The 21,414-nt window shown below is 34.3% G+C and overlaps 1 protein-coding gene across 1 annotated transcript in view; it reads right to left on the bottom strand.

Moving 5' to 3' along the window:
• OTOGL (otogelin like) overlaps nucleotides 1-21,414 on the bottom strand; it is a 194,616-nt gene that overhangs the window by 108,005 nt on the left and 65,197 nt on the right. Inside the window, exons 21-22 of the mRNA XM_031940155.1 lie at nucleotides 17,582-17,689; nucleotides 15,783-15,921 (exon numbers count right to left, since the gene is read on the bottom strand). Coding sequence (XP_031796015.1) covers nucleotides 15,783-15,921; nucleotides 17,582-17,689 — 247 coding nt within the window. The remainder of the gene's footprint in view (nucleotides 1-15,782; nucleotides 15,922-17,581; nucleotides 17,690-21,414) is intronic.

Below are 21,414 nucleotides of genomic sequence, written 5' to 3' on the forward strand. Positions count from 1 at the left end.
GACTGAGCATCATAGTTATATCACTGCTTAGTAAATATATTATCTCCATTTATCCTTTCCCTATCACTAATAATGGATTCAGTGAGGCAGCTAGGAAGCAACTAGGAAGATCTGAATTCAAATCCTACCTTTAACACAAACTATGTGACTCTGGCAAGTCAGTTAATCTCTCTTGGTCTCAATTTCATTTTTTGTAAAATAGGGTTAATAATGCAACGTAATTCACAAGGCTATTATTATTCAGATCAAATCAGATAATGAATTTCAAATTCTTTGCAAAATTTAAACCATTATATAAATGTTATCTATTAATGACTGCTGATCAAAATCATTCTCTTCTATTTACTGATCCCTGTTATGCTATGCACATTTCTTAAACTGTCTTTGGTTACCAAATGATTTCTTCAGACTTTTGTTTCTTATGAAGCAATTCCTTTGTCGAGCATTAACCTGATAATGAAAAAAGAGAACAATAAGGATCCTTAAGGTGATTATCCAATGAGTCACTTGAAACCATCATGCTTTTATATTTTGTATTTGCCTAGTGGTGCACTTCAGTAATTATTTTCAAGAAAAATCTCAAAAAAAAAATATCAGGCCTTTAAATTTAAAGGAAAAACATATTAGGTTTAATTTTGCTATTCTTCTTAGAGTTATTTAGAGGAAGAGAGATGAAAAGTTGGGCGAAAAGACTTTCTTTTGTTATTGAGTCATGTCCAATTCTTTATGGCCACATTTGAGATTTTCTTAGCAAAGATAATAAAGTGGTTTTCCAATTCCTTCTCCAGTTCATTTTATAGGTGAGGAAACTGAGGTTAAACAGGGTTTAGTAATTTGCCAGGATCACATAGCTAGGAAGTACATCTGAGGAAGGATTGAACTCAAAAAGATGAGTCTTCCTGTTTCCTCGCCCAGTGCTCTATCTACTACACCACCTACCTCCCCCTCTCTGAAAAGTCTGGACTTTGTCCATATAAATATTTATATTAAAGCATAGTTATGGAGGGCTATATTGTTTAGAGGCTGCTAGAGACAGAAAGACAAGCTTGCATCCTTTCTTAAACATTTACTAGCTGTGTGAAAACCTGAAGCAGTGACTTAGCCATTCTGAGCATCAATTTTCACATCTATAAAGTAAGGATAATAGCATCCATCTCATAGAGTTGTTGGGAGGTTCAAATTAGATAATGTATCTAAAGTATTATGCAAATTATATATATAATATATATATATATTAGTATTATAAATGGCATATATACTAAATAAATATTATCTATTATAATTATTATTATTACGTGTGATACAATCTCTTTTATGATAGCACATTAGGCAGATAACAAAATGGAATTATATTCCTTAAGTATAACTTCCCTTCACTTTCACTTCTAATATGTTTCAGTTAATCTTAGGCTTTGCAGGTGATGATGAAGACATTGTTAAGCAACATATATCTGCAAAGTTAAAAAAAAAAAATAGTAAGAATCTATGAACAATCATTGTTAACCACAATTCTTTTTTTCCTAGAAATGAAAATAGTTGTGACAATGATTTTCTGAAGCACACACACACACACACACACACACACACAAGTAAGAATATGGAACAAATTGTTTCCCACAGAAAATTTCCCTTATTTGCTACAGAAAGAGATATGGAGAATGGCTTAATAGAAAAATGGTTGGTCTGATGGCAGGAAGACCTTCAAATTCCACAGTTGACAAATATTAGCTTTATGACCTTGGGTAAATCACTCAATTTCTCATTATTCTGGGAAACTATGACTATAAATTTTAGGAAAGATGCCAATCTGAATTGATAGAGGGCATTTCCTTATACAAAAGTTCTCTTTTGTATAAGTCACAGTCAAAGTCTCTGCCCCACTCCTGAGCTTGAGATGCAAAAAAAAAAAAAAAAAAAAAAAAAAAATCCTGGAGATGTCTGGAAATGTGGAACTAGACCTGTATATACATGCTTAAATCCATGTGAAGGGATAAGATTTCCAAGAACTGTATATTTAGAGAGACACTTTTAAAAAATAAATATTAAGACAGGGGCAGCTAAGTGGCACAGTGGAAAAAGCACCAGACCTGAAGTCAGGAGGACCTGAGTTCAAATCCAGTCTCAGACACTTCACTTCCTAGCAGTGTAACTCTGGGCAAATCATTTAACCACAATTGTCTCAGCAAAATAAATAAATAAAATATATAAAGACCGAAGCTTGAAGTATGCTTGCTTATGTTTTGAAGAAAGAAAAAAGAGGATCTGGGAAGATAAAGAAATAATTAAGAGAAATAGATATGGCTATCTTAAATTGAATTCATTATCTATCCCCTAGCTCCTTTTCCTTATTACTGTTGAAAGTGCCACCAGGCTCATAACCTAAGTGTTGTTCTCTCTCTCACCCCCATATACAATCAATTGCCAGTTGTTTTGATTATATCTTTAAAAACAACTCTCATGGCACCTAGGTGCAGAGTAGATAGAACACCAGGTCTGGAGTTAGGAAGATTATCTTCTTGAGTTCAAATACAATCTCAGACAGTTACTAGCTAGGTCATTCTGGGCAAATTACATAACCCTATTTGCCTCAATTTCCTCATCTGTGAAATGACCTGGGATAGCACATGGCAGGCCATTACGGTATCTTTACTAGGAAAACCCCAATGAGATCACAAAGGGTTGGACACAACTGAAACTGAACAATAACAACATAGAGGTCCCTTTATATCCTCTAACACTGCTACTTTCTGGTACAGGCCTCTTATCTATCCATTTCTGGATTATTATTCTAATTTTCTTTTTGGACCTTCTGTCTCAAGTCTCTCCTTGCTCAAAGTGAGCTTCTAAAAGCAGAAATCTGATGAAGTTACTTCATTATTCAATAAATTCCAGTATCTCTCAGTTGCTTCCAGGATCAAATAAAAAATCCTCTGGTGTTCAAAGCCTATAATAACCTGGCCTCTTCCTACTTTTCAGTCTTCATATACTTTATTATCCTCAATGATCCCATGATTCAAGCCTTCTTGCCTTTGTTCAAATAAAGCACTCTTATCTTCTGACTCCCATCAGGAATTTTCTCTGGTTATTTCCCAAGCCTGAACACCCATTCACCTCATCATCCCTGTCTTCCTTCAAATCTCAGTTAAAATACCACTTTCTATAAGAAACCTTTCTCAGTCTTCCTTAATATTATTGTTAGTAACTTCTCTTTGAGATTATTTTCAATTTCTTCTGTATGTCTCTTTTTTGAGGGGTCCTGAATGGCAAGATCCCTAGTGCCTGTCACATAGTAAATGCTTAATGAAAGCTTATTCACACACACATACATATATGTGTGTGTATACATATATATAATTTATGTATGTGTGCATACAAACAAAAATGTATATTATACATGCATATGTTTTATTTGTATATATGCATATAAATTTTATATATATATATATACATACACACACTATATATATATGTATATATATATATACATATATATATACACACACTTAGTCTCTCCTCCCTTAAAATGCAAACTTCTTGATATATTTTTGCCTTTCTTTGCATTTCCAGCACTCAACACCAAGACTAATATATAGTAATGTGCTTATTGACCTGAGAAGCCAAAAAATTGCAGTAGGAAGGAGGATAGATAGATAGATCTATATCTACATAAATATAAATACATATGTGGGTCTATGGAGGTATGTGTGTAAGGGTCAGGGGAGGAGCCCTGCACAGTGCAATCAGGAAGTACAAAGGCCTTGAAGACTAAGATTCCCTGATGTGGTTTTTCTGTGACCAGCAGGGACTATTTTATGAGTGGAAGCTCTGGTCGCACTGAGATTGTGTCATCAATAGCATCTCCTTCTCTAAGTGGCTGTGCGTGTGAACTAATAAACCCGATATAAGGAGTGGGGAGAAGGAAGTAGAGCGAAGGCAGGATGTGAACACATGAAATAAAGATCTTAAGCTTGCATGTGGCTGTCCTGGAGTGCTCTGCTGAACATAGAACCATCACCTGGTGAGATGGTGGTAAGAGACCTCTAAAGATTTCTGAGTGAGGTAAGATTGGTAAGAACTATTGTGGGAGACAGTGGCCAGAGATTTTTCTGAAGGCCTGGGAATTAGATGTAACTGGTAACCTTAGCAACTGGTGGGAGGAGCTACATATGTATAGTCTTTGAAAGGATTATTTTTCTATGATTCTTTATATGAATTCCAGTAGCAGAGGGAGATCAGATCAACAAAATAAAAGCTTAAGACACTTTTCAAAAATGGTGGAACATAAGTAGAAACCCTCCCAACATTTACCTCCAAACAACTTAACACTTCAAATCAAATTTTGGAGTAGCAGAGTTAAGAAAAGTTTAAAGTGAACTATTTTTCTAATCTAAGACAACTTAGATGGTAAGAAGGGGAGGTCTATGACACTGTGAGAGGATCTGCCTCAAATACATGTGGCAGTAAATCTTGAAGACAGCTGCAAAACCAGGGGCAGAAGCTTCAGGAGCTCTCAGCCCAGATGATAAGTCAGAAAATTGGCCAGATGGAGATTACAAATGTCCTTTTGCTGGCACTGGGGGAAGCTGATGCTAACCAGCAACTCTATAGACCATATACAGTTCTGGGTTGCAATTCCAGAGCAGAGGGTGTCATTTCTTATAAGTTAAAGGGAAAAAGGGTCCTGATCACATTTTCAGAGTCAAAGGCAGCACTAATGTTTGTGGTTGCAGGGGATTGGAGGTGACCCCCAAAATTTGCTCTGAAAAGAGCAGTTTGTAAAAACCTAAAGCTTGGGACAATCTCTCCTATCTACAAGTGAGTAGAACGTTCCAAGTTAAGGTGTGGACTAGGAAAATGAACAGACAACAAGAACAAAAAGTTCTTGTGGCAGGGAAATCCAAGACATAAACTCAGAAGATAGCAATGTAAAAATTGTTACAAGCAAAGCCTCAAAGAAAAATAGCAAAGCCCAACAGGAGCTCCTAGAAGAGTAGATAACTTGTACAAGTAAGCAAAAATGGAAGAGGAAAATTGAAAAAAAAATTATAGAGTAATGCAAGTAAATTATGAAAAGAGAATTAGTGGCTTGGTAAAAGAAGCACAAAAAATGAAGAAAACATCATCTTAAAAAACAGAATTGACTTAATCATAAAAAAGCACAAAAATTAATGAAAAAAAGAACTCCTTAAAAAGCAGCATTGGCCGAATGGAAAAGGACTTACAAAATCTCTCTGAAGAAAATAATTTCCTAAAAATTAGAATTGGAGAGCTGGAAGCTAATGACACCATGAGGCATTAAGCAACAATAAATTAGAGTCAAAAGATTAAAAAAAGGAAGAAGAAGATGATGACAATGGGAAATATCTTATTGTAAAAACATCTGAACTTGAAAACAGATTAAAAAAAAAGATAATTTCACAATTATTGGACTTCTTGAAAGCTCCAAACTAAAAAGATCTCAAATATCTTATTTAAAGAAATTATAAAGGAAAATTGTCCTAATGCCATAGATCCAAGGGACAAAATAAAAATTAAAAGAATATACCAATCATTTCCTGAAAGAGATTCCCCAATGAAAAATACCAGGAATATTTATAGCCAAATTCGAGAGTTTCTGGGTCAAGAAGAAAATATTACAACCAGAAGAGGAAAAAATTAAATAGCATGAAGCCACACTCAGTATCACACAAGATTTAGTAGCTTTCATTTTAAAAGAGCTGAAGGCTTGGAATATATATTCCAAAGAAAGGCAAAGGAGCTAGAATTACAATCAAAAATAATTTCCACAGTGCCATTTGTTTTTAAAAGGATATAAGATACAGAATTCAAAGAGTCACTGGAATTCTTATATGAACTGATGAAAGACAAAGTAAGCAAAACCAACAAAGCAATACATTTAATGACTACCACAATACATATGGAAAGAATCACCAGAACAAAAAGAAAATGAGTGTTATATAATTATAGATGATAATACATGATAATACATAGCCACAAAGGAAGAGATGTGAAAACAAACTTTCCTTCCTTGTTTTGCAAAAGTGGGAGATTATGAGTGTAGAACTGTCACAATTACATGAAATGTCACCTAAAATTAGTGTCACTTAATGACTCCTTTTTTCTCCTTTTTTTACAAAGACTTGTTCTCTGTAGGAAAGAGTGAGAAGGATCAATTTGGGAATAGAAGCTACATAAAAAGAAAATATATCAATACCAATTCCAAAAAACAAATTTTAAAATGATATTAATAAACCAGTCTAAAGTTTTGGATGTGGAAATGAGAGGAAAAAGAAGTCTTTTTTTCTGTTTAATATAAGCATAAATACACCTCCTAAGGAGAGGTTCCCTATACCAATTACAATAATAAAAATATTCATGACTATAAATTTCATTACTATATCTTCAACAGGAAGAGATAAGCATCATGAATTTAAGATTGTGTTAACTGATCCTAAGAAGAATAGTTAGAATGTGCAATCTGAAGGAGATAAGGGAAATAGTTGACAAGAGGAAAAATAGTAAAACTTCTTTTCTATTCATAAAATGGATTCTAGTCCCTGAAAATTACTAAGTAAATAGAAAAAAATTGGCAACAATTCTTTTCTTTTTTCCAAAAGAAATACTGATCATCTCACAGCAGCATGGTGAGAAAAAAGTGAAGGCTCTTTGCCATGGGAAAAAACTCAACTCTCGGAGAGACAAGACAACAAAGTACAATTGGAGAAAAATCAAAACAGAAAAGATCCAAGCAGTGATAAATTGACTATGCAGCCTGATTAAATTTCAAAACCCAGAAAAACATGTTGCATTTGTTAAGAAGAATTTATCTCTGGTATGAAATTATTATCATTCTGCAAAGCCAAAGACAATATTTTTGATTTGCCATATGTTGTTTAACTGAATTATACTGAGAAGAAATGCCACATAGTGTTTCCTACACTTCTTAGTAAAAGTGAGACTTTTGCAAAATAATAATCCAAGAAACTACCACTTAGAACTATAATTTCATGACCAAACAAAGGATGGAAAAAATCACTTGAGACAAAATAGACAATTTTGATTACATAAAATTAAAAACATTTTTGCACAAACAAAACCAATGTTTTTAAAATTAGAATAAAAAAGTACTGAAGAAAAGAATCTTTATAGCAAATTTCTTTGGTAAAGGTGTCCTATCCAAATGGAGCTCATTCAAATTTATAAGAATAACAGTCAATTTATTAAAAAGATAAAATGATCAAATTAACAGGCAGTTTTCCAAAAAAAGGAATGCAAGCAATTAGGAGCCATTTGAAAAAATATTCATATCAATAATAGAGGAATGCAAATTAAGACAACTATGATGCTCCATTTTGTACCCATCAGATTGGCAAAAATAAAAATAAAGAAAAAATGATAAATTTTGAAAGAATTGTGGGAAACCAGACGTATTATATATCGAAGTTATGAATTATTCTTGGTTCTAAGAGTCACTAAACTATATATCCCTTTGATCTAGTAATATCATTAGTAGTGATTCAAATTGTGTTCCCCCTGACTTTGGCAGGGTGAACTCTGAAACTCCTCTGACAGAGACTCACCCTTCAGGTCAGTGATGTGGTTTCATTCAGTTGGAAATCTTGGTGGGGACTAGCTGCACTCTCTATTGAGTTGAAGATTAGCCCAGGAACACTCCCAGTCCCAGTTAAATGGTCTCATTCAGTTGGAGGTCTCTGCCAAATATTCCTATTGAGTGGCTTGAAACTCCAAGATAAGTACTCTCTTTTCAACTGGAATTCCAGGGTTGGAGGCCTTGAATCTCATTCACCAGAAGCCCCAGCCTTAGACTTCTTATAAAAAAAACAATTTTGAACTACAAATCTCTGCAGAAGTTCAAAGTAGGATTATGTTTTGCCAAGCAACCTCTTTTCTTGGCACAGCTGCCTGCCAGGACTCTTGCCCGCTGTGAAGACATTCTCTTCACAGTGTTAACTTTTGTTTCCCTAACAGGACCTCTTGCCACTAAGAAGACTGTCTTCCTAGCAAAGCTGGCTTCTCAATGCCAATAAAAATCCCTTTTGCCATTCAGACTTTTTGGGTTCACAAATTCTTTCACACTGGGCCTGTGTGCCAACCAGAGGGGATTGTCATACCACCATTCTCTACCATTTGACTTGCATCAGTAGACCTATACGCTTAAAGAGATTAAAGAAAAAGAACAAAAATCTTCATACATACAAAATATCCATAGCAGCTCTTTTCACAAAACCAAAGAAATGGAAATAAACTGGTAATCCATTTACTAGAGAATGGTTGGATAAATTATTGCATATAAATATTAAAATATTATTAAAATTATTTTAAAAAACCAGTTTTGGAGAAAGCTAAGAACTGATACTGAGTACAACAGACAGAAGCAAGAGAACAATTCATGTAATAACAACAGCATTGTAAAGAAATTCAACTTTCAAAGACAGACCAATGCATTGACCAACCATAATTCCAGATCCAGTGATGACGCATGCTACCTATCTCCTAAAAGAATAGTGGTGGGCTCAATATGCAGAAAAAGAACTTTGGGGGATTTATTTTATCTGATTATGCTTATTTCTTATAAGAGCTTTTTTCTTTTCTTCCTTTTCTTCTCTTTTCTTGTTTTCTTTTCTTCCTTTTTGCCCTCCTTCCCTCCCTCCCCTCCTTCCTTTCATCCTTACTTCTTCCAATCTTTATGTCTTTCCTTCCCTGCTTCCTTCCTTCTTTCCTTCCTTCCTTCCTGCTTTTTTCTTTCTTCCCTCCCTCCCTTCCTTCCATCTTCTTTCCTTTCCTCCCTCCTTCTTTCCCTTCTTTCCTTCCTCCTTCCTTATTTCCCTTCCTCCTTCCTTCCCTCTTTCCTTTTCTCCTTCCTTCTTATCTTTCTTTCCAACTTTCATTCTTTTCCCAGTAGGAAATGAGAAGGAAAGGAGAGATAGGATACTAGGTAAGTGTCCCAGGAGACTGCCATATTTTTTGTGTTTCTGTTGCGAGCACATACACACACACACACACACACACACACACTCATTCAAATCTGCTATTTCTTCACTGTACAGTCATTACTGGATGGGGTGCTGTGGCTCTAATCACCACTCGACATCCTGGCAATTTTCTAGACCAAAGCCCTTCTCGTTGACCATCACTCCCTTAATTGTCTTTTTCCTTTCTGATCTTACTCTTTGAGAGCAGGAATTTTCTTTGATTTTGTATTTGTATCATGAGTACTTAGCACAGAACTTGGCACAAGCCCTTAATATTTTTTTTTATTCATTCATTCATTTATTGGTTGCTTAATTTACAACTTAAGAGTCTTTAGGAATTTACCTATAGCCCTCAGAAATGAAATGACTTGTCCTTGATACATCATGGAATCAATTATGCAGAGTACCAGTTGTTAGGGTTCCTTAAGCTATCCTAGCTTTCAATTAAAAAATATTTATTAGGTACTTACTATGTACCAGGCATAGGGGACATAAAAACAGTGTTTGAAAAATCCCTACTAGCTTGCATTCTAAAGAAGGAGACAAGTATATATGGAAGTATAGGTAGAATAAATATGAAGCAATAAATACAACATAGTTTGGGAGAGTAGATACTAACAATCCAGGGATTCAAGAATGACTTCAAGTAGAAGGCATTTCTTGAGCTGTATATTGAAGAAAGATTACATATTGTTGCATATTGCAGGCAATTAATGAATGTTTGTTGAATTGAAAATAGAGCACAAATTTCTAGCATCTCCTTTAACATTCCTTATTCTCTTTTCTCATTAAAAAGAACATGCTGACAGAACTTAATTATTTAGATTGAATTAGGAAACCAAATTTCCTAACTCACTGAAAGAAAGAAGGAATGTTTCCTTCCATCCAAGTGGGTGCAACTTATTAAGTTTGGAAACTAAGCAGGAACTATGAATTAGAATAGAAAGAGAGATTTTGGAAAATTCAAGTGGAAGCAAGGAATTTAAGAGAGGCTAACAATTTCTGCCAGTAGAGCAAATCAGCACTGTTGAAACAAATAAAAAAGCAGTTGCATTGGATTCAGCATCAAACAATTTCTATTCTGCCAAAGATGGAAACTCAAGCAAATATCTCCTTGAAATATTTTTTACAGTAAAATAAGAGCGGTATGTGTAAACACAATGAAGAATGTAATGTGTGGTGTGGAGTCTGTGTGTATGTGTGTGTGTGTGTGTGTGTATGTGTGTGTGTGACATGTTGCTTCCAGGAACTTGTTCAACACAGACTTTCTCACTTTTGACACTTCTTTCAGATTTAGCTCACTGATTTCTTCCTATGAAGAGATGTCCTTCTTAGTTTGCCTTTGAACTCTAGGCTTTGACTTCATCTTAATACAGTTTTGTATTTACCGACTTTTGTATCTCAGCTTTGACCTAATCTTTCTTCTTCCTTCCTTTCTGCTCCAAGCATTTTCTGTCTCCAAACTTATTAATTTCAACTAGTCTCTGGCACAAGTCATCCCCAACTTCTTCTTCCCACCCCAATTTTCTCCATAGAGGACAATAAATCTAATCAAGATTGGTGATTTGAGTGGGAGTTGGAATATTCTAGGTGATTGGTTCATTGATGATATGATTGTGTGAAGTGAGTTAATCAATGAATTGTTATTAAGTACCCATCAGATATCCAAACATGATTCTAGGAAGCATAGGGATAGAAAATAAGACTTGATTCATCTAAACCCCAACCTGTTCTTCTGTGGACATTGACACCTGCAATTCTATTGCTGATAAAACATTTGACATCTTCAAGAGGAAGTTAAAGACACAATGGACAGAGTCCGTGAGTTTGAATCCTGCTTCATATAATTACTAGTTATAGAATACAGAAAAAGTCATTTAACCTCTACCTATTTATAAAAATGGAAGAAATGGTAGTATCTATCTCCCAGGATTGTTTGAGGGACTAAATGAGAGAACATATATAAAGTACTTTGTGAACTTTAAAGTTGTATAGAAATATTCATTACCTCCACATCTTCAATTTAAAAGAAATCTGGTTCTCCCTTAAGGATATCTCATTTCCAATTATCTCTTCTCCTCCTAACTAACAAGGTTAGGAAGAGCAGCGAATATGTCCTTTTTTTCCTCTACCATCTCTTCCAAACCATTCCTCTACCACCATTCTTCAATGTCCTTCTTCTTTGAGGTAATGCTAGCTACCCATCTTTCTTGCTTTCATCCACCAACATTTAGGTTATTCTCCCAACGTTTACAATTATTTTAGTACCAAGCTTTCCTTTGTATTCCTTTTATCCTCAGAGATATCAATACTTGTTAGAATTCTTACAAAGTGATGTCAGTTGCCTAATTTAGCATGGTACTTAGCAAATTCTCTAGCTCACTAAAAGTACTCATTGGAATTCACACTTTTGAGAGGTTCACAAGTCAGGTTTCAGTATGAGATTCACAAGTCAGAAACCCATAATCCCACTTTCTCAGAGGAGGAGTCAACCTTTGAGTTCATACCTCTAAAAGAGCATAAAAAGGAGCTGAGTTAGTAAAGTCAGTTCAATTCAGAAGAAGCCACAAATCGGAGTTGAGCTAGAGCCAGAAATCACTTCAGAAGATTGACAGAGTGAGAGTTCAGTTTGGGAGATTGAGAAACTAATCTGCAGTCGGGCAGAACCAAGATTTAGAGAGAGGCTGAAACTAGCAACAAGAGCTCTTGGAACCACGCAGAGAGATAGGCCTCTAAGAAAATGAATTGGGCTATATTGAAGGAAACAATAAAAGATTTGAACTTTTAACACCTGGCTGCATTTGAAGTGATTATTACTTTGAACTGAAACTAAGGCTGCCTCCAGAAAACCTCCCCAAGAAACCTGCTCCCAGAGAACCATCATATATTATAAAAAAGAAGAGAACACCACAAATACTTATCTTAACTACCCCTTTGACAATCTGATCATAAAATTCCTCAGTTTCCTCAACTCCTATAATACTCTCCTTCTCAATCCACACTTCAACTATGACATCATCATATGTTATACCTAAACATCTATCACAATTGCATCCTCCCCAAATTAGAATTTTACATTCTATTACAACCCTTTATCTTCCTATATCTCCCATTATCTTGCTTAAGCCAAACCTGTTCTTTAAATCTCATAGTGATATTAAAGCCCATGATCCATTGTTATGGGCCAGAACTTGAAACAAGGTGCTAAGTCACTGGAGTTAATAGAGATAATGCTTATGTACTTAGTTCACACCTTTAGAGTTCACCCCTTTAAGAGAGTTCACACATTAGAGTTCACACCTCTAAGAGAGCATATATAAGGAGGAGCCCACTAAAGGACAAGTCCACTAGAGCCTTCAAGGGAGTTTTACAAGTCAGGATTCAGTCCAGGAGATTCACAAGACAGAAGCCCACAAGCCCACTCTCTCAGAGGTGGCGTCAATTCATTCCATATTCCACCTTTGTGCTGGCTGAAGGCTTTGGATTTGGAGGAAGCTAGAGGCTGAAGCTGGCAGAGGCAAAGGACTAGTGGCAAGAGCTCTTGGAACCAAGGAGAGAGATAGGCCTCTAAGAAAGCTAACGGGGCTATTTTGAAGGAAATAATAAAGGATCTGAACTTTAACACCTGGCTGCATTTGAAGTGATTATTACTCTGAACTGAAACTAAGGCTGCCTCCAAAAGCCCCCCAAGAAACCTGCTCCCAGAGAACAATTATATTCTAGAAAAGAGAATGTTACAATCCATAATCATTTTTCAAATCCATCTCCCTTATTGAGGCACCTGATCATTTATCAAACATTGTCTTAAAGCTTGTCTTACAGACAAACATGGGGAAAAAATTGGATGTTAATATATTGTTGGTAGAACCAACCATTCTGGAGAACTTGGAACTATGCTCAAAAAGTTATTAAACTGTGTATACCCTTTGACCCAGCAGTGTTACTAGTGGTCTTATATTCCAAAGAGATCTTAAAGAAAGGAAAGAGACCCACATGTGCAAAAATGTTCTTGGCAGCCCTTTTTGTAGTGGCTAGAAACTAGAAACTGTATTGGATGGATGCCCATCACTTGGAGAATGGCTGAATAAATTATGATAAATGAATGTTATGGAATATTAGTGTTCTGTAAGAAATGACCAACAGGATCACTTCAGAGAAGCCTGGAGAGACTTACATGAACTGATGCTAAGTGAAATGAGTAGAACCAGAAGATCATGATACATGACAACAAGAAGACTATATGATGATCAATTCTGATGGATGTGGCTCTCTTCAACAATAAATTGATTCAACCCAGTTCCAATTGTCCAGTAATGAAAAGAGCCATCTATACCCAGAGAGAGGACTATGGGAATTGAGTGTGGACCACAACATAGCATTTTTACTCTTTCTGTTATTGTTTGCTTGCATTTCTGTTTTCCTTCTCAGTTTTTTTTCTTTCTAGATCAGATTTTTCTTGTGCAGCAAGATAACTATATAAATATGTATACATATATTGGATTTAACATATTTAACATGTATTGGACTACCTGCCATGTAGGGGTGGAGGTGAGAGGAAGGAGGGGAAAATTTGGAACAGAAGGTTTTGCAAAGGTCAATGTAGAAAAAATTACCCATGCATACATTTTGTAAATAAAAAGATATAATAATAAAAAAAGACAAATATACCTTACTCTGTGACATCATTTACCTCTCCATAACCAGCCTTGACACTATGGTCTAGCTACTAAGATACTGTCCTCTGGACCTTTTTCCAATTCCAACCAGTAAAACCACATCCTTAGCTTAACATCTAATTTCTCTACTTGTTTTGCCTAAAGATACCAGGGAAATCACAAAATCACACACATTTTCACCCACAAAGGACAGACCTTGTGTATTTCTTGCCAATTCTTCTAATCTGTCATATGTTTGTCACAATGTCACAGTATTTATTCCTAAACATCCTTTCTGTCCTCCCTCCTTCTGCTTTACTTCCAATCACCTCACAAGTCTCTAGTTATCTCTAAGGCAGGAGTTTCAGTGGAGCCATGAAATTTCAGGATTTTATCTTACACTGTTATGCATGTTCTTGATTTAAGGTCCATATCTTAAAAAAAGATTCAACACTCTAATATTGAATCCCTTTGCTAAAACAAGACTTGTTCTGATTATACAAATACTCACAGAGTACATTTTCATCACCTGTGTCTTGTTATTCACTGATGAAAAGCTAGAGGCAACCTGCCATCTTCCTTCATTATGTGACTGCCAAATAACTTCTTGAACTTTAGAATTCCACCATTCTCAGCAGCTCATTTTACAAGAAACTCAAAAATCACTCACAATGAAGCATCAAAAAAAAAAAAAAAAGTAAATCAGATTGGTTGAAGGGGAGTCTTAACACATGAGCTTTATTAAAGAGTGAGAGATTGTCAGCTTTAATGATCACTTTTCAGTTAATTGCAATCATTTTTAAATGGGAATAATTGGCATACTTATATGATGATATACTTAAAATATAGTTCAAAAAAGTCCTTTAATGACACAAAGGATCATAATCAAAAAAATTTCCATTTATTAGGAAGTTAATTACATGATTACATTGCTGGAGGTTAGGAGCTTATTGTATTGATTCATGTCACATTCTCAAGCATAAAATTCTCATTTATAAATTGAATTATTGAAGCCAAAGATGTCAAAAAAATTTTTAATAATTTAACAGGATTTGTATTTCAAGAATTATATAGAGCAGCTAGCTGGTACAGTGGGAGCACCAGCCCTGAAGTCAGAAGGACTTAAGTTCAAATCTGGTCTCAGACACTTAATATTTCCTAGCTGGGTGACTCTGGGCAAGTCTCTTAACCCCAATTGCCTCAGAAAAAAAAATTATATAGTATTTTTTCAAATTTATGGTATTACAATTCAAATAACTTTCACTGTTTACTAATTGCCTGTAATGGCATTTCTATAATATAATAGTAACTAGCATTTATATAATACTTTAAGGTTTGCAAAAACTACAAATATTATCTCCTTTTATGTTCACATCAACCCTGGGAGGTAGATGCTGTTATCATTCCCATTTTACAGTTGAGAAAATTGAGTCAGAGTTTAAGTGACTTAGGTTCTGAGGCTGGGATTGAATTCAAGTCTTCTTGACTTCAGAGCTAGGACTCTATATTGTGCTACCCAGATACTTAAAAGACTCAAACACTCCAAAAAAATTTTAACATGAAGAATAAATTACAGACCATTTGCCAGTCTGCATCAGAAGAAGGAGTTCCCAATTGGACTTCCTCATATTGATGAAATCACAGCATTAGATCCTTTCCCCAAAAATGATTTCCATAACTCATAAAGAATATGTTCCCTGTTTTGTATCCTTAAAATAGGGCCACTTTATAAGGATCTTCTTATATATAAGTATTATTATGACTACTACTAATAATAATAAAAAGATTAATCTTCGGTTTTTATATTATATATATTTTATATTATGTATTATATGTATATTATATTGAATTTTATAATAACTTTTAAAAATCTTTTTTCTTTAAGTTTATTTTATTTTATGTTTTAAACCATATCAAACCAAGAAAGAATACATCCCTTATTCAAACCCTACTTATTCTTATATTTTAAACATAATAGGATACAAAGATGTCTTTGGGAAATTGACTCAGGACAGCTACCTCTTTCTTTAGGCTTTACTCACAACATCTAAACCTACTATGGACTAGGAGTTCTCATTCTTTAGAACAGGAATCTTGCACAAATATAAATATAGAAAAACAATAATTCACCTACCTTGACTAGGAAAGCTTGGCAATCACTGACATAGTCAAATTCCAGTCCATCAAATGAATGGTAGTGACGATCCCCATAAACTGTGCACACCGCAGGACATGGGTAGTAAGTACAATTGAATATTCCTCGTCGACAAACACTATGAGAGTGACAATGTTACTGACCTTCCAAAGAAGCTTTCTCATTGTTAGTTTCTTCCAATCAGTATAAACATTAGTGCATTAGTGCTTATTTTCTAAATCACCCAACCTTTACAATAGTCACTGTGTATAGATGAATTAATAAGAATCAGAACTGAATTTAGAATATATAACCTACTCACACAGAAAGTAAGTGAGGGAACCAAGAACTAAATCAAGCCTGATAGGAAATACTTCACATCTCTTCAATGGTTTAAGTATTTTCAGATGAAAACTTGTGTTTTAATCAATGTAGGATTTCCTTCCACTTGTATAAATCATAACTGAGTTTCAGAGAAATTTTTACTACCCTCTACTGACTGAATGCTTCTCCTGGAAATGAGACACTGTAAACTGAATTGAGCTAATGTTCCAATGAAGAGACATTATAATGTGAATCCAGAACCATACTAAACTGGTCATCAGATGACATATACTGTTTGTATCCAAACTCAAAGTCTTTCCAGATTGCTAGAACTTCTAAGAAGATGCATCTGTTAGATGGGCAGAGAGCTGGCTTAGAAACCAGGATAACCTGAGTTTAAATCCCACAGTCAATCTATACTACTTGTGAGTACAGTTATTGTTGCTTGTCCCTCATTCTCAAAAAGGACTACGACATAAGAAAGGTGATGCCATAACATGCAAATGAATTGGATTCAGGTGAGGGAGATATGTACAAAGCCACTGGCCTCCCTTTTTCCTCTGGAGCCATCTAGGTCCAGTGGGCAGATACAAAACAGGTTGACTGGAGATGGCCCTGCATAGTAGGCAGCCTAGGGGAAATTATAAAATCTCTCAGTGCTCCAAATAGCTTTCTAACATCATAAGTTGCAAAAAAGATACTGACTTGCAAAAGTAGAGGAGGTCTTTCACCTGAAAGTTTTCCATGTCAAATGAGCAAAGTTCCAATTTCAGTTCTTTAGGAACTAGAAATAATATTCCCCAAATGTCTCTGCTTGTCCCCTCCTGAAAGTCCTCTTGTAAAGTGTTTCATTTTTATTAAATTTATTCATATGAGGTAGATGATCTTATTTACAATCTCCAAATATTTGCCCACATTATAGAGGCCATTCTACTATAGAAAAAAAAAAAAAAGCTTCTCTTTAAAATTATGTTGAAATTCCCTTTTTTAAAAAAATGGGAAAAGGGGCAGCTATTTGGCACTAGCCCTGAAATCAGGAGGACCTGAGTTCAAATCTAGCCTCAGATATTTAATACTTAACACTTTCTAGCTGTGTGACCTTGGGCAAGTCACTTAACGCCATTTGCCTCAGGGGGAAAAAATGGAAAACTTGGCAAGAAATTCTATTGTCCTATTTCTATCAATTGTCATAGTTATTGGCAAGTTTAATATTTTTCTCTCAATCACATATGGTTTTATATTTGTCCACTCTTTTATCACAGGCTAAATCAATGAGCAGATAAATAATAAAGTGATTTCCTTATCACTTCCTAGAATTTTCCATTTCCATTCAATAAGTAGATTTTGAGAAGTGACTCATGTTGATGTTGCCTTTGGTAAATGAGAAGGAGGCAGATTCAATAATTATCAGCCAGAGATTGCTGCCAGTACAAATATTTAACCAAACCACAGTGAAATCATTGAAATTTCATTACCATGTATAACAAGGGGTAGAAATCACTTCTCCCGAAAGGTATTCCCAATCCTTCCAGAGGCACGGACAGCTCTCAGGAACATAACATTTTCCTTTGTGTTCTGCCATCCTTCAACATGAAGAAATAAAAACTGCTTAGTGAAAAATACTAATTTAAATTAAAAGTATAAGAAAATATCCAAGCAGCAGAATATTCTCATATTAAATATTAACAAAATACTATCTTTTGTCCATGTATGTCCACATATACATATATGTATATGTATGTGTGAATGATGATACTACAAAATACTGACACTGTTATATAGGTCATCAGAACATACATTAAGTTGAGGTATGTGAAAAAGAGACATCTTGTGTATGATTGTACTAAAGCTCTTTTAAAAAAAAAAAAGCCTTTTTGATACACTGTGACTACAAAAAAATCAATATATTAAAAATTGATAAGATTCTTAGATACTTCAAGCCATAATATGTGCATAAAAATTACTGGACTTCTCATTTAAAAAATCTTAAATCCTGCAAAATGAAATGAGGATACATCATATAGTTTTAAGAACTGTATATTCAATTATTGTTTTGTAAGAAACAACCAACATGATGATTTCAGAAAGGCCTGGAGAGACTTACATGAACTGATGCTAAGTGAAATTGAGCAGAATCAGGAGATCATTGTACATGGCAACAAGAAAACTACATGATGATCAATTCTGATGGACATGGCTCTCTTCAACAATGAGATAAATCAAACAAGTTCTAATTGTTCAGTGATGAAGCGAGCCATCTACTCCCAGAGAGGACTGTAGGAACTGAGTATGGACCACAACATAGCATTCTCACTCTTACTGTTGTTGTTTGCATTTTATTTTTTCTCAGATTTTTTTTTTCCCTTATTGGTCTGATTTTTCTTGTGCAGCAAGATAACTATATAAACATGTATACATATATTGAATTTAACATATATTTTAACATATTTAACATGTATTGGACTACCTGCCATCTAGGGGAGGGAGTGGGAGGAAGGAGGGGACAATTTGGAACAGAAGATTTTGCAAGGGTCAAAGCACTCATGCATATGTTTTGTAAATAAAAAGCTTTAATTTAAAAAAAGAGAATAACATTAGATGAAAAAAGTTAAAAAAAAAAAAAGAACTGTATATTCAGAGATCAGAGAACAAGAGACTGAATCTTAGCTCTGGTATTTATAATTTACATGATCTTGGGTTATTAAAGAATTCAGATGACACAAAGCATTTTCTTTTTTGTTATCTGAAATAACTGAAAGAAAAGCTAAGGTAGACATGTGACAAGAGCAAGGAATGACAAGTAGACAACCATTCTGCTCCACTGATTCTCTTATGATATTGGAAGAAAGTAAGGAAGACCTTCAGCACAAACCCATATAGTTTATTACTTTGGAGAAAACATGGACAAGAAGCTTCATGGGATGGGCAGTAATCTGGGTTGTAATCTACATCAATAAAGGGAACTGTCTAATCTATAAGATTATAGAATATTTGAATATTTGAGAATGACTTCTTATTTAAAATTCCTAAATTTCTTATCTATAAAGAGGCTAGACAAAATAACCAAGGACACTTCCAGCTCTAAATCTATATTCTTTGAAAGTTACAAGTTAACAAAACATCCATGACTATCTCATATTTTCCCTGAAGTTTTGCTCAACACCTCCAACTAATATAATTAATATTTCCACTTGACGGCAATAAAAGGATTCATCCATGATCAATATAGTTGACCGAATCCAAACTGAAAAACTAGAAAGACATCCTAATTAAAGAGAAATCAGTTATCGAGAAAATTTTGACACTGAAATGGTACCAAAAATAATTAGAATTCTATGCTATCTGGTTTGAAATTGGAACAATGAGTTTAAGAACAATGACATAGTAGCAAGTTTCCAAGATGAGAATTTAAATTAAGAACTAGAGAGATTCATCTTGGAAAATTGGGACAATTGGTAGAAGTTGCTAGTAGACAAAAATTTAAATACCATGTCAAGAAAAGCCTTAAAATTAATAACTGTCCAAAAACAGATTGGGTTACATCAGAAAGTGACAGGTGCCTCAGAAATGTATATCATTGAACAGAGGCTGAATAATTATAGGGTGTTTTTCAGTAGAAACAATTGTTTTAATTAACAAAGCTTGTTTTTGGAAGGACAAAGGAAAAAAGAAAAAGAAAACTCCTATAACAAATATATGTAGTCAAATAAAGCAAACTTTCAAATTGGCCATATCTCAAAATACATTTCTTTCTCCATCCGGCTGACTATTAATGGAAAGTACACTGGTAGAGGTTTGGAAAGCATAGTTTTAGGAGTGAGTGCCTAAAGGTTATTCCTGCAACTAGAGGCAGCAATAGCCCTTTGTGGAGGTACCCTGATAAGTAAGAGCTGTTGTTGGTAGTGGTAGTGGTGATGATGGGAGAAACCCAGGGCTAGTCTTAAATATGAAATTATAAAATTATAAAATTCTCAATACTGTCTTTTAGTAGAAGCACTTTCCCCAAAAATTCTGAAGTCAATTATGGCAAGGGGGAAAAAAAAATCCTTCATACTAGCTTGCTTGTCATCAAAAATTCTATGTAAAAAATTGTATTCCATTGCCTTTAAAACCCTTGATATTATGGTTTTCAATTTAAAAGCTGTCTTTCAAGCAAATTAATAACCTTGTTAACAATGTTCCTGTAACCCTCTTACACTCAACATTTAATCTACAATGCCTGACTTTCATCTACATTAAAATGCCTTTGAATTTTTTTTTTGTGTAATAACTAGAAATAGACATTTGAATGATAAAGAGAAACATCTTTTACCATTCTAAGCACCAAAGCTATATGAAATTTTATTGTCAAAACATATCAGATTTTTCTTAACTAAATTGCTGAGTTTATATCAGAAAAATCCTCTTGCACTTTGTGCATGACATGGCATTTTCTTATACTAACTCTTTTTCCTTAAACTCTTAAGTTAGAAAAAATGGAAAGTTACTATAGCTCATTCTAGTAAAATATTTATATATAGTCATATTTCATTAATTTAGGAGATGAATTAAAGTAAATTAACAAAAGCTTAGTTTATTCATTATAAATTTGAAAGATGCCATTTAATGTTATCAAATATTTATATATTGTGTGTTATAGTGGAAAAGTAGTAGTTCTAAGATCACAAGGCATCCAAATTCAAATGTAGCCGCTAACTAAACAGCGAGGTGAAAATGGGCAAATCATTTAATATATCTCCAATCCTCAGTTTTCTCTTTTATAAAAAGAAAGAAAGAAAGAAAGGAAAGAAAGAAAGAAAGAAAGAAAGAAAGAAAGAAAGAAAGAAAGAAAGAAAGAAAGAGGAGAAAGAAAGAAAGAAAGAAAGAAAGGAAGGAAGGAAGAAAGGAAGGAAGGAAGGAAGGAAGGAAGGAAGGAAGGAAGGAAGGAAGGAAGGAAGGAAGGAAGGAAGGAAGGAAGGAAGAAAGAAAAGAAAAGAAAAGAAAAGAAAAGAAAAGAAAAGAAAAGAAAAGAAAAGAAAAGAAAAGAAAAGAAAAGAAAAGAAAAGAAAAGAAAAGAAAAGAAAAGAAGAAAAAGAAAAAAGAAAAGAAAAGAAAAAGAAATGATCAATTCCCGTGATGCCTATTCATTGGATTGTTGTGAGGATTCATTGAGATAAAGTATGTAAGGTATAATAGAAATGTAATTGTATAAATTATGTAAATGTTAGCTAGTATTGGGGTAGCTAGGTGGCGCCAAAGTGCACAGAGTATCTGGCCTCAAATCAGGAACAGTAATCTTTCTGAGACAAATACTAACAGTGTTACCCTG

This window comes from Sarcophilus harrisii, chromosome 5 (assembly GCF_902635505.1).
Source record: "Sarcophilus harrisii chromosome 5, mSarHar1.11, whole genome shotgun sequence".
NCBI classification, from domain to species: domain Eukaryota; kingdom Metazoa; phylum Chordata; class Mammalia; order Dasyuromorphia; family Dasyuridae; genus Sarcophilus; species Sarcophilus harrisii.